At 45.3% G+C, this 13,029-nt stretch overlaps 3 protein-coding genes across 3 annotated transcripts; 2 read left to right on the top strand and 1 right to left on the bottom strand.

The window, feature by feature from the left end:
* The first annotated feature begins 485 nt into the window (after positions 1-485).
* LOC125511144 (replication factor C subunit 5) lies at positions 486-4,553 on the top strand. Its single transcript, XM_048676442.2, has 11 exons — positions 486-1,545; positions 1,725-1,835; positions 1,941-1,973; positions 2,110-2,272; positions 2,403-2,581; positions 2,659-2,795; positions 3,086-3,181; positions 3,287-3,356; positions 3,475-3,555; positions 3,770-3,896; positions 3,975-4,553. Exons 1-11 carry the CDS (start codon positions 844-846, stop codon positions 4,049-4,051), a joined length of 1,776 nt encoding a protein of 591 aa, XP_048532399.1. The 5' UTR covers positions 486-843; the 3' UTR covers positions 4,052-4,553.
* Positions 4,554-4,692: 139 nt separating this feature from the next.
* LOC125511153 (RING-H2 finger protein ATL28) lies at positions 4,693-5,762 on the bottom strand. The gene has a single exon (XM_048676453.2). The coding sequence runs from the start codon at positions 5,510-5,512 to the stop codon at positions 4,877-4,879; it is 636 nt and encodes a 211-aa protein (XP_048532410.1). The 5' UTR covers positions 5,513-5,762; the 3' UTR covers positions 4,693-4,876.
* A 1,438-nt stretch (positions 5,763-7,200) lies between these two features.
* Positions 7,201-9,502, top strand: LOC125511133 (ARM repeat superfamily protein). Its single transcript, XM_048676428.2, has 6 exons — positions 7,201-7,616; positions 7,723-7,759; positions 8,240-8,313; positions 8,424-8,517; positions 8,646-8,728; positions 9,057-9,502. The coding sequence occupies exons 1-6, from the start codon at positions 7,545-7,547 to the stop codon at positions 9,225-9,227; spliced, it is 531 nt and encodes a 176-aa protein (XP_048532385.1). The 5' UTR covers positions 7,201-7,544; the 3' UTR covers positions 9,228-9,502.
* Positions 9,503-13,029: the final 3,527 nt, after the last annotated feature.

The raw sequence follows: 13,029 nt of genomic DNA, 5'->3' as shown, positions 1-13,029 counted from the left end.
AAGGGCATTGATATTCCGTTATTGATGCAACTATGAGAATGAGAGACTAAAGGGTCATTTTTTTTTTTTGCGGGGTCATTGTGCAGATGGATTGCTCTACTCTAGTTGACCCGTGGCATGACTCGGGTGCCCTCCGGGTCAATGATACACATATGATAAGAAAATCAAGCAGATGTCCGAGTCTTTTCAGGGTTTGAGGCTTCTTTGAATTCGTTGTGAAGCAAACTGGGCGGCGCACCGTTGCGCTAATGAAGCTCTTAGCATTTTTTTTACATGCTTTGATGTAATTCCTAAATTTCTGATTAGAACCATTCAGTCAGATTATAATATCTTGTCAGTTTAATTTTTTTTGAACAAGCTTGTCAGTTTAATAAAGACAACCTTAAATCAAAACTGCCACATTTATTTTAGGTAAAGAGGGAGTAGCTACCAGCCCAGAAGATATACTGCCACCACACCCAAACAGCAACACCATTCAGCCCACCGAACCATTTCCAGCGCCAGAAAAGAGCTGCTCATTTTTCTCTCTCGTTGTCCAGTCTAGCGTCGCCGTCGGTTAGCCATAGCCAACCCACGGCGGCCGGCTGGCCAAGCCCACGACTGCGACCATGATGGATGGACAGGTGACACCGGGAATATTTAACCAACAAAGCTCTAGCTTAATCAAACGGAATGATCCTTCCGCCGCGGCATAATGCTGCACCTTGATTCCCCCGCCAGCTTCCCCCCTTCCTCGGCGAGGTCGCGCCGGCGCCTCCCGATTCCCTTCACCTGCTTCCTCCCATCACCTCACGCCAATGCACCCACATCGCCGCGTCCCCGTCTGTCCCCGTCAGACCCCCCATGGCGATCGAGACCCCGCCACCCGCATCCCCGACCGCCTGGCCCGCTTCCCCGACTGGCCGCACCCTCTCCGCGGCCTTCGCCGACGACCGCCGCCGCGAGGCCAGGCGCCGCGCCGTGCACCTCCTCCCGGGCTGCGGCAGGCCGCCGCAGCCGCGCTCCAATCTCGTCAACCGCGTGCTCCACCGCTTCGGCGCCGCCTGCGTCCCTAAGAGCACCGCCGCCACCCCCACCCGGACGCCCCCGCTGCCTCGGCGGTCGTCAGTGTCGACGCCCCCGCGGCCTCGGCCGTCGTCGGCGTCGACGCCGCCCACGTCAACCCAGGTACCGGCACGCCTAGACCAGGCAGACGCGGAGAGAGTCGCTGCCAGGAGGCCTTTGAGGGAGAGAGAGGACGCCGCCGCCGTCGGAAGAGAGCCGACGCCGCCGGTGTCCCAAGCCAGTGCCGTGGCGGCCACCGAAGTGGTTGCCAGCCTTGCGAGCAACTGGAGAAGCGATACCGCCACCACCGTCGGGAGAGGAGCAAACATCTGGGTGAGGGTTTCGCGCAAGCCGAAGTCGCCGCAGGTGGACTCTCCGCAGCTGTCAGTGGAATCAACAGCGGCGGCGGAGGATCAGTACGTGTGGGCGGACAGGTACCGGCCCAGTGTGCTCGGGGAATTCATATGCAACAAGGCCGTCGCCGATGAGCTCCACCGGATGGTTGCCACACACCCCTCCCACTTTAATCTTACACGAAATTACCACTGCTTTGAATTCCTTCGTCACTGTAAAACTGTAGCTAAGCACTAGAATGGAGTGATGAACTGATGATAGGCACACTGTGATGACATGCTGAATTGGGATTTGAGACTGAATTTTGTGATAACTGCTGCATCCAGGTGACTGAACGCCAATGCAACCATTTCATATTTGAAGGGGCGCAGGCTGTCGGGAAGAGAAGCATGGTGCTGGCCCTTTTAAGAGATGCTTTTGGTCCTGATAATCTCAAGGTCACTGTAGCCAGCCTTTGAACAAATTACTATTTACTTTTTATCCTGAGGTAAACTTGAGTGCTTGAAACTCGCGAATACCTTATTTGTATTGCCATTTCACAGATAGAGGAAATCACAAAGAGAATCGAGCTGAAGGTATGAATTGCAACTTGTAATGGCGCATTTTCTGTTTCATCAGTAACCTTATTACCGTGAAGAGGATAATATTCTTAAGTAGATTATAAAATTTAATTTGTTCTGTACCTTCTTTCTGGTGAACTGTTTGATGTAGGGAGAAATCGCCAAACACATTGATGTTAAAGTGAAGATTTCAGATCATCACGTGGAGGTAAACTTGGCTGATTTACATGGCTATGAGAAGTATGTCATAACTACTTTGTTGAATGAGTCAATCCCACCACCGGACTTGATTTGCGATCATGCTAACTGCAAAGGTACATTCTAACACATCTCTGCCTCTCCTTTTGGCGGTACTGTTGTTAATCAACACAGGATTTTGAACAGCTGCCTATTCTTCGTTGATGTGAAATGACATATTAAAGCGTCAGTGGTTCATATATGCAGTGATTGTGGTCCATGATGCTGATAGGCTTTCGTCTGATCTTCAGCATTATGTCGGTTGGTTTTTGGGGAGGTATGCAGGTTGCAACAAAATTATTTTCAGCTGCTCCAGTTCTTCAAACCTTGATGCCGTTGAACATTTATGCAAGGTTGTCCGACTTAAACCACCTTCATTTGATGAGGTACATACTAGGTCTGTATGAATGATTTGTCTTCTCTCCAGTGCTGGACAGTTTGATGAATACAGAATTTCTCTTAGATAATCAAGGTTCTAGAGTTCATTGCTACACAAGAAGGCATAGATTTGCCTCGTGGACTTGCCAGTAGAATTGCAGCTAGCGCGAGTAATAATCTCCGACAGGCAATACGCTCTTTTGAAGCTACATGGAAAGCAAAGTAAGCACATGGAATGATTTCCTCATTCATTTCATATTCAGATTGTAGAAATGCCATAATAGCAGTCCATTTTGAAACTGCAATGTGCCAGAGGTACAATATTCATTTTGAGTAGAAGTCAACTGATCCATCAAGGTGTGTTGTTTCTGTTGTAGCCATCATACCACAAAAGTTTCATCCTCATCAGCATGCTTGCTTATAACTGTCTGTTCGCATTGTTATAACTACCACCATGGGTACTGAATCATAGGGCTTTCCATATTCATAAACAACTCTCTTAACCAACACAGCTATCCATTCACGAAAGACCAGCCCATTTTGACTGGATGGGAGGAGGAAATTTATGATGTTGCCAAAAAAATCATGGAGGAGCCAAGTCCAAAGCAGTAAGCTATCCCTTTCACTATGATGGTTTGCAATTCAGTACGCGCGAGCTTCTTTTTTGAACTTCAGAATGAAAACATAAATTTTGCTGAATGACCTTTACACAGGCTGTATCTCATTCGGCGGAAGATCAGAAAAATGATTGAACATAATGTGTCACCTTATTTCATTTTCTGTGTAAGCTCTACTTTACCTTGTGTTTATGTGTTCTTTGTGATTCCAAGAGTCTGGCCGAGGTTCATTTTTGTCAGAGCTCATTACTGTTTGTGATTTTCCCTTTTGCTTTGTGATGCAGCACTTGGTTAATGAACTGAAAAGGGACAGGGATGAAGATTTTCAGAATAGCATCGATGAACTGGCACTGGAGTTGAACCAAGTGAGCCCGTCTACAAGCATTCCTTTTTCTTAAGCTGGACTGCGCGCATATTAAGTGATACTACTTCCCATCCGTAATAAGTGACGCGGTTTTGAACTAACCTCAGTTCAAAACTGTGACACTTATTTTGGATCGGAGGGAGTAGGTTATTTTCTATTTGTGAACTAGTCTACTGTGTAAGTGTGCGCTAATATATATTGCTTGCTTGTTTCAGAACGAGCAGTGCAAAGAATACAAATCTCAGGACACAATTTCTGACAAAAGAGCTATCAATATAGAAGGTTTCGCTGTTGAAGGCCCGGACCAAGGGGAAGCCATCCAATGCTTCATAAAGATTGAAGGTACAAGCCAAAAAAAAAACTGGTTCATTCAATCAATCATGAACTGTGGTGTAAAATGACTATACTTTGCAATTGCAGAATTCACTGTGAGGTTCATGAGCTTCTACAGATCTTTAATAACGAAGAACTCAAGCAGAGGCGGTGTTCCTTCATGAAGAGGGTGGAATCACTCTCTCGATCAACAAATCCTCTAGCGCGAGCGAGTGTTGTAGCAGTGTTGATAAATAAGCAGTGGTGTGCCTCTGAAGTCTGAATCAAAGCACCTCGGCGTTGCTTTGCATGTTAAGAAGGAAAACATACCTTTTTTTATCCGCCCCGTTTGCGTGTATACGTGTGAATTGTGATTATGCACACAACTCTGTATACGTGTGAATTGTGATATTGTGGTTTGTACAAAAATCAACTTCATATATGATAATTTGTGTGATCTGAGAATAATGTCGTACGACTGTATATTAACAATGTTTTCCCCTTTCTCGAAAGGTATTCCTTGCCTGGTACTGGTGTAATGCATTGATACTAGACTTAGATGTGCAATACTTAGGGCACATCTAGATGTGCTTTAGCAAAATCGTTGATAATATCAGGAACCCAAGTTTCTCCGTGTGCAAAAGTGCCATATTACTTGTGCTGTTATGCATAATTCTGAAGGAATCTCATTAGCATCTTTGATAGTGTAAAATTGCCCATGTGCTAGGTTTAGAACAGACTTGCTTAGTGTTTACTCAGGTCCAGCAGCCGTTCAGTCCCCTGTTCATCTTCTAAATAGTTGCAATGAACAATGTAATCACAGTGGTAAGTGAAAAATATCCACGCTTACATTTATTTGGAAATATTTCGGTATATACACACGTCCCATGCATGAACGTACCTAAGCTACCAATTCCTACCAACTACTAGTACTAAAAAGGATTCAACAAAATTTGGAGAACGCGACACACCGGATCGCCACTCAGTGTTGCGTGGCCGGCGACCGTTGGTTACCGGTGGTCAGTTGCCGGAGGTGATGACGTTGTCCGGTGTCCAGTGGCCTCGTGGACCGCCGCTGCAGTGAGGCCACTGTGTCCGTGTTCTTCGGCGAAGGCGATCTCCTCGTTGGGCGGCGCGTCGAGGTCGGTGCGGCAGACCGGACACGTGGTGTGCGCGCCGAGCCACGAGTCGATGCACGCGGCGTGGAAGGCGTGGCGGCAGACGGTGAGCGGCCGGACGGCGTCGCCGGGCGCGAACTCGGACAGGCAGACCGCGCACTCCGCCGGCGCCGCGGAGCCGGCGGCGTCGGCCTCGAACCGCACCGTGGGGAACGAGGCGATGACGGCGGGGTCCAGGCCCGCCGGCTTGCGCGGCGCGGGCGCGGGCTCGCCTTCTTCGCCCGTGGCGGCGTCCGCGTCGCTGGACTGGAGGCGGCGGCGGCGGCGGAGCCAGAGGGAGAAGAAGCGGAGGAGGTCGCGGAGGAGGAAGATGGAGAGGAAGCAGAGCAGGAGGACGAAGAGGAGGAAGACCGGGAGCAGCATGGGGAAGGACGCCCCCTGCTGGGCCGGTGAAGGCGGCGGCGGCGGAGGCCTCGGCAGGTGCGAGGCGCGGACGTCGAGGGCGCTGAGGAGGCGGCGCGCGGCCATGGCCAGCGTATGGATCCGCCGCGGCGACCATGGGGTGGATGGGATCGATGGGCTTTTAGGTGTGGCTCACGCGCGCGCGCATGGGTACGGGCACGGGGCGGAGTGGGGCGAGGCGAGGCGGAGGGTGGTGGGTCGTCGGCGTCGGGCGTCGGTGTCGCTGTTGGTAGGGACGGAGCCGTGAGCTTTACGGCGAGGCGAATGCGACGCCGGGACGGAACGACATGGACGCTCATCATGCATGAACATTGGCCAACCGACCCGACACCCAATCCCATGGCGCTGCGCGCCCGCGTGCTGGTCTTGGCGGGTCATACCCTCATGATATTTTCGAAGTTTCTTTTAGGGAATTTATTACACTGGGTGGTGGGTGCTCAGTTTAGGGAGATATTTTTTTTACTAACAACTAGCTAAATAGTGATAGTTCTGACAAAAAAACTAGCTAAATACTCCCTCCGCCCTAAATTATTTGTCGCAGAAAGTCGTGAAAATGGATCTAAACATCTAAACATTCATTTTTGCGACAAATAATTCGGAACGACAAAAGTAAGATCTACTTCCTCCGTTCCGAATTACTTGTCGCGGGTATGGATGTATCTAGATGTATTTTAGTTCTAGATACATCCATTGACGAATAATTTGAAATGAAGGAAGTAAATCTTGATCTATCACTGACAGAAAATGTCACATTTTTATCACCACCTGGCACACGTAGTGAGCTATCTCAGACTTAAATATGAAAATTAGTGTCACATCTTATAAAATTACCTTGTACTACTAAATCACAGCAATGAATTTATACACGATAGGTAAATATATTGCACAAGAAGAACTTTGTGTTATTTTTAGGGATGAGACCAGATGCATCGAGACATTGTTGCCGGTGCCCTATAAAATCGGTGCAGGCAAGCTATGCTCCTTCCTTGCATTGTCCACCTATATCTTGGCAGTCCTAGTAAAACTGGATCGGCGACCTAGCGCCCAGTCTAGAAAAGAAAAAAAAACATGAAAAAAAAGAAAAAATATATAAAAAAGAAAAAATGAGTGAAAACCCAGAAAAAAGAAACAAAAGAAAAAGAAAAAACCGATTCATAGAAGGTTCTAGAACCCTCTCATAAACGGTGGGAACAAAAAACAAAATGGGACGGCTCATACGCGCGAGGAGGGGTGGTGAGGGGTTCGTAATTTCAGAAGAATCATTACCGCAAGACATACAGAGGGTGTACGCGCTAGGTCGCTATACATCGGCCTACACGCCAAATAGGAGCCACGCTATTGGACGTTGCTAATTTACATCCGGGCTTAGGGGATGGACAGTAAAATCATGAAAAAAAGAAAAAAAAAATGTGCAAGATGCTGTTGTGCGTGATGTCCGTGCAAAATTTGATGAAACTTGAACATCTGAGAAGCTCATGGCAAAAAAGACAAAATATAAATCAGATTTTTTATGTTTTCTGCTATGTTTTTTAGGTTTTACTGTTCATCGAATGCACATGAGGCCGGGCACCCAGCGAGAGCGATAGATGATGGGCCGTATGGGCTGCTGGTCTTCGTGGCCTCTGGAGTGAACGAGGTCACCGTCTTTGGTCGCCTTGTGCTCGAAAAAAATAATGGTCGCCGTCGGATACGTGATGCACGGCCAGCGGCGTCCGACGTCCCTCTGACGGAGAAATAGCTACGCGAGACGATCTCGTTTGAGAGGCGCCGCCCTTTCCCGTCCCTCCCCGCGGCGTGCCGCGCCACGCCTCACCGGCCCTCCAGTCGCCGCCGCGCCTCCCCTCACCCCGCCCCCCAGCTCGCCGCCGCGCCTCGCTCCGCAGCCTCCTCCCGGTCCACCTCCTCCCCCGCGCCTCCTCTGTCCCTCCCGCCCCTCCTCTGCCTCGGCCGCCGCTGCATCTGCAAGCAGCAGCACATTGCGCAGCGTTGACTGCCGTGAGGAATCGTCTACGCTAAAATAAAAGTGCGTCGCCGGCGACGGCGAGCGACCGCGCACGCCGGAGGCAGCTGGCAGGAGGAAAGGGACCGCGGAGAGGAGATGTTCACGAACGCGCAGCGCCAGGTCGAGCGCACTGGCCGCGGCGGTACCCCGAGAGACCAGTACCTTCAGGTTTGCCCCCTTCCCGCCTTCTCGGTCGGGGATTGCCCGGGGTCTCCCAATTCCTCCCGCGATTGTTCTAACTTGTTAACGTACCCGTAATCACGAATTTCCTCAGGATCTTGTGACCCAGTTCCAGGACTCCACGGATGAAGGTAAAAATCTGTTGGCTGATTCGTTCTTCTTTCTTAGGCTTGCACCGGAGTCAAATTTCTGTGTTTTTGTACTAGAATTCGGTGTATTGGTTTTGGTGGAGCTGAAAACAGAAGCTGAGTTCAGTTAGAATTATGGTAGAAATCGTTGTCAGCAGATTGTGCTGCGAAACTGAATTTCGTCGCCGCTCAGTAAAGACAATTGTATAGGGGCCAAAACAAACAACTTAGTGAAGTACTAGTGAAGTTCCAAACGGCACCAAGGAAAAGATGCACAATACATTCTAAGCTAGACAAAAGGGGTTGTAAGGTTGACGCATGGGCTCTCTAGTGATGTCGTTGACTAGATAGCACAGCAAAGGTTTGGGAATTATCATATGGTATGAAGATAGCTCTACTTTGTTGGTGAAACGCCACAGCTTCAGTGTTATTTATCATATTATGTGCTCACCAAATTCATCAATTTATTTATTTTTGTTTCAGGGTACAAGGAGAGAATTGTTGCAAACCTGTCAAATTTTGCATATGACCCTTATAACTATGCCTTTATGCGCCAGGTTGATGATTCCACATGCCTTTTGTTTCGGTCAATTGCTGCATTTTTTTGGTAGCACTGTTCTGGTACTTTCCTATTCAATGAGACGGTATATATGTTCTGTTCTCTCAGCTGAATATTCTCGAGTTGTTCTTGGACTGCATTACGGAACCAAATGAAAGGCTTGTTGAGTTCGGCGTTGGTGGAATATGTAATTCATGTGTTGGTGAGCAATCTAATGTCTTGAATTCTACGGAATTTTTTATTATTGTGAAGCATGCAAGGTACTTATTCAATGTGTCTATCAAACATATTTTTTCGACGCGGTCATCTTATTTTGAATTTATCATGCAGATCCAGCAAATGCTTCTGTTATTACTCAATGTGGTGGAATCCCGTTGGTTGTACAATGCTTATCTAGCCCAGTTAAGAATACAGTGAGTGTTTCTGAACCTATGAACTGCAATCATAACAGTATAGGTCTTCTTTGTTTTGAAGAGTATTTTTTTTCTGATTGTTTCCTTGCATGTAAATTTCCTCTTGATCGATTAGGCTACTTTGGGTGATGTCTAAAATAAAGGTTACTTCGGGAAGTAGGGCTAAAGGAGAGGAGACATGTGAATTGAGGATATTTAGCCAGGACACCCTCAGTCGCTTGTCTCTCTGTTTCATCCATTATCTTCATTGCATACATATCAGTCTTTATGTCACTATATGTTCTCACTTCAACATATCCAACATTTCCATTTGATTGGTTGCCTGCAGGTGAATTACGCACTTGGAGCCTTGTACTACTTATGCAACCTGTCGACAAAGAATGAGATATTGAAACCGGATGTACTTAGGATCATAAGAGACTATTCTGCAGCTGGAGCCGTCAACAGCAGCTTCAGCAATCTGGCAAATGCATTTCTGGACAAGCACGTCAACTCGTGACGGCAGTTCAGAACTGCAGATGGTAAGGCATGTAGCATTTCATCTGATAGAGGACAGACAGGAGAGGCTACGCAGGAGTTACAATTCTGTGTCCATTTATCCAAGCACAATAATTAGTTGTGACATAAATCTGGAATTTTTACGACCTCTGTGAGAAATCAGTAAGTTCATCAGCGTTGAGGTCTTGGTATTTATTCCAGACAACTGTAAAATTATCGACTCTAATTGGTGGAGTTGGCAGTAAAAGAAAGGAGGATAAAGTGCTCCTTTGTTAATTCCATGTTCTTGAATACTCCCTCTGCTCTAAAATAAGTGTCGTTAATTTAGTACAACTTTGTACTTAATCTGTGACACTTATTTTGGGACGGAGGGAGTACAATTTCTCCGCTTCAAGTATATATCCACATGAACGTGAACAAGAGCTGAAGTGCTAAATGAGGATTTCATTCATGACCCATCTCTGTCATATTTCTGTTAATTTTCACATCCTTCCAAGTTTGCCAAACTGCTGGTTAAACATGTAATCAGTCTCTCCATGCTTCATTATAAAGTAGTAGCAGAAAACTATCATTCTTCCCCACTCTCTGTGAAGTTGTGATACCTTGATCTATATACACAACAATTAGATTACGGAAGAGGAAAGAAGCCGTGCACAAAAGATGGATTAAGGAATATAAGTATTAGAGCACAAGAACTCAAGTGCTTCAATAAATTGACCAGCACAAATGATTAATTACTTCGATAAGAAGGTGCTCCACCTTATACAAGTATTAGAGCACAAGAACTCAAGTGCTTCGATAAATTGACCAGCACAAATGATTTTTTTTTTGATAATATGGTGCTCCACCTTATATATATTCCAAACAGACTGAAACCTGAGGCGGTTCACAGATGAGCATTTTAAGCATGTGTCTCTACATTTCAAGATGGTGATGTCAAGGTCATGCCTTGTTCTTAAATTTGTCGGATTCAGAAGAAGGCAAAGCAATTTTTTATTTAAGTAAGAGTGTCGAACTCAACGAGGAGCAGAAGGAAATGACAAGTGGTTTTCAGCAAGGTAATGTCTGCAAGTTCTGAAATTGTAAGTAGCAGAGTAGTTTGATAGCAAGATAATTTGTAAGGAGCAAATAACGATAGTAGTAACAAAAGTGCAGCAAGGTATCCCAATTCTTTTGAGGAAAATGACAGGCCAAAACGATCTCTTATGATAAGCAAAGCATTCTTGAGGGTACATGGGAATTTCATCTAGTCACTTTCACCATGTTGGTTTGATTTGTATTCGCTACTTTGATAATTTGATATGTGGGTGGACCGGTGCTTAGGTGTTGTTCTTACTTGAACAAACCTCCTACTTATGATTAACCCTCCCGCAAGCATCCGCAACTACGAGAAAAGTATTAAGAATAAATTCTAACCATAGCATTAAACTTTTGGATCCAATCAGTCCCTTACGGAATAGCGCATAAACTGGGGGTTAAGCTTCTGTCACTCTCGCAACCCATCATCTAATTGCTACTCCACAATGCATTCCCTTAGGACCAAATATGGTGAAGTGTCATGTAGTCGACGTTCACATGACACTACTAAGGGGATCACAACATTCATACTATCAAAATATCGAACACATATCAAGTTCATATGATTACTTGCAACATGATTTCTCCCGTGACCTCAAGAACAAAAGTATCTACTCACAAATAATAATCATGCTCAAGATCAGAGGGGTATTAAATAGCATATTGGATCTGAACATATAATCTTCCACCGAATAAACCATATAGTAATCAACTACAAGATGTAATCAACACACTAATCACCCACAAGCACCAATCTATAGTTCAGGTAACAAGATTGAACACAATAGATGAACTAAGGTTTGAGAGGAGATGGTGTTGTTGAAGATGTTGATGGAGATTGCCCTCCCCAAGGTGTGAGAGTTGTTGGTGATGATGACGATGATGGTTTCCCCCTCCGGGAGGGAAGTTCCCCCGGCGGAATTGCTCCGCTGGAGGGCAAAAGTGTTCCTGCCCAAGTTCCGCCTCGAGACGGCGGCGGTCCGTCCTGAAAGTCCTCTCCTTATTTTTTTCTAGGTCAAAAGGACTTATATACCAGAAGATGGGCACCGGAGGTGGGCCTGGGTAAGCACAACCCACCAGGGCGCGCTTGGGCTCCCCGGCGCGCCCAGGTGGGTTGTGCCCACCTGGTGGGCCCCATCTGGTAGTTATTTGCTCCAATATTCCTCAAATATTCCATAAAAATCTCCATGAAGTTTTAGCTTGTTTGGAGTTGTGCATAATAGGTAGCCTGACGTAGCTTTTCTAGGTCTAGATTTCCAGCTGCTGTAATTCTCCCTCTTTGTGTATACCTTGCATATTATGGGAGAAAGGGCATTAGAATTACTCCAAAAAGCATTATTATGGATAAAAACATTATAAATAACAGTAAGAAAACATGATGCAAAATGGACGAATCAAATCCCCCAAGCTTAGACCTCGCTTGTCCTCAAGCGAAAACCGAAATCGAAAAACATGTCAGAGAGATGTGTCGATAAAACAAAATACAGACATAGAAGCATCATGTTCATTTTTATAACAACAACAAACTTAAACATAAGACTCCTATCATAGAACTTTTATCATAAACTACTATCATATACTTCTCATGAATAAGTAACAATTCATCACACAATTGAAGTATAAAGCAAAAACTCTATTAAAAACTAACAAACTATGTTCTCAGTCAACTTTGCAACTACAATTCATCATCTTTTCAGGAAGGGTCACGTATCGGAGCCTTTAGACATGTCCACATACTCAACCATCATATAGTCTTCTATGATTGCTAACACTCACCGCGTACACATGAGCAAAACGTTTCAACCGGACACAAAGAAAGATAGGGGCTTATAGTTTCGCCTCCCAACGTATTCACCTCAAGGGTGATGTCAACAATAATAACTCATGCTATCTATATTCAACTGGACATATGTGCCTATATCTTTCCTCACCACATGATGCTTGCCAAAGGAGAAAAAAGGGATAGAAGGAAAACTTTGACTCTTTGCATAAAAGTAAATACATAAAAGTAAAATATAGGCCCTTCGTAGAGGGAAGCAGAGGTTGCCATGTGCTTATTTGTTTGTATGCTCAATCCATTAGTGCAAAAGAATTTCACGTTGTGTTGCCCCTTGTGATAGCGACCTTTATTATGCAGTCTGTCGCTTTTATTCTTCACCATCACAAGTTCGTGCAACACTCAATTTTCTCTTACACTAAATGATCTCACATTTTAATAAGCAATTTTTATTGCCTTTTTGCACCAATGAAAACTTACTTGAGGGATGTTGCTCAACCCCTAGGTAGGTATGGTGGACATTTGAAAGTAAGATTTGGGTTTAAGGGTTTTTAGATGCACAAGTAGTATCTCTACTTAGTGCGGAATTTTTGGCTAGCAAAGATAGGGGCACGCACCACATGTTACAGGTTCTATGACAATATGACTTCTATGTGAATATAAACAAACATAAACCATTAAGTTGTCTTCCTTGTCTAACGTCAATAATTTTGGCATATAATATTTTGATGAGGGCTCACAATCACAAAAGATTTCTAGGATAGTATATTTATATGTGAATCTTCTCTTCCCTTATTAATTCTTTCATGAGTTGCATCATTGACTAATACTATGTTTGTCAATCTCTAATAAAATTTTCTACTTATACTTTTCCTTATGTGGTGTCATCACCTACCATAAGATTAGTATATGATCTTTTCTTCATTTATTTCCTTTCCTTTATTTTTTT

Source organism: Triticum urartu, chromosome 1A (genome assembly GCF_056163025.1).
Source record: "Triticum urartu cultivar PI428250 chromosome 1A, HENAU_Tu73, whole genome shotgun sequence".
In the NCBI taxonomy this organism is placed as follows: Eukaryota; Viridiplantae; Streptophyta; class Magnoliopsida; order Poales; family Poaceae; genus Triticum; species Triticum urartu.
The sequence above is the reverse complement of the archived record's forward strand: the minus strand, read 5'-3'. Positions and strand labels throughout refer to the sequence as shown.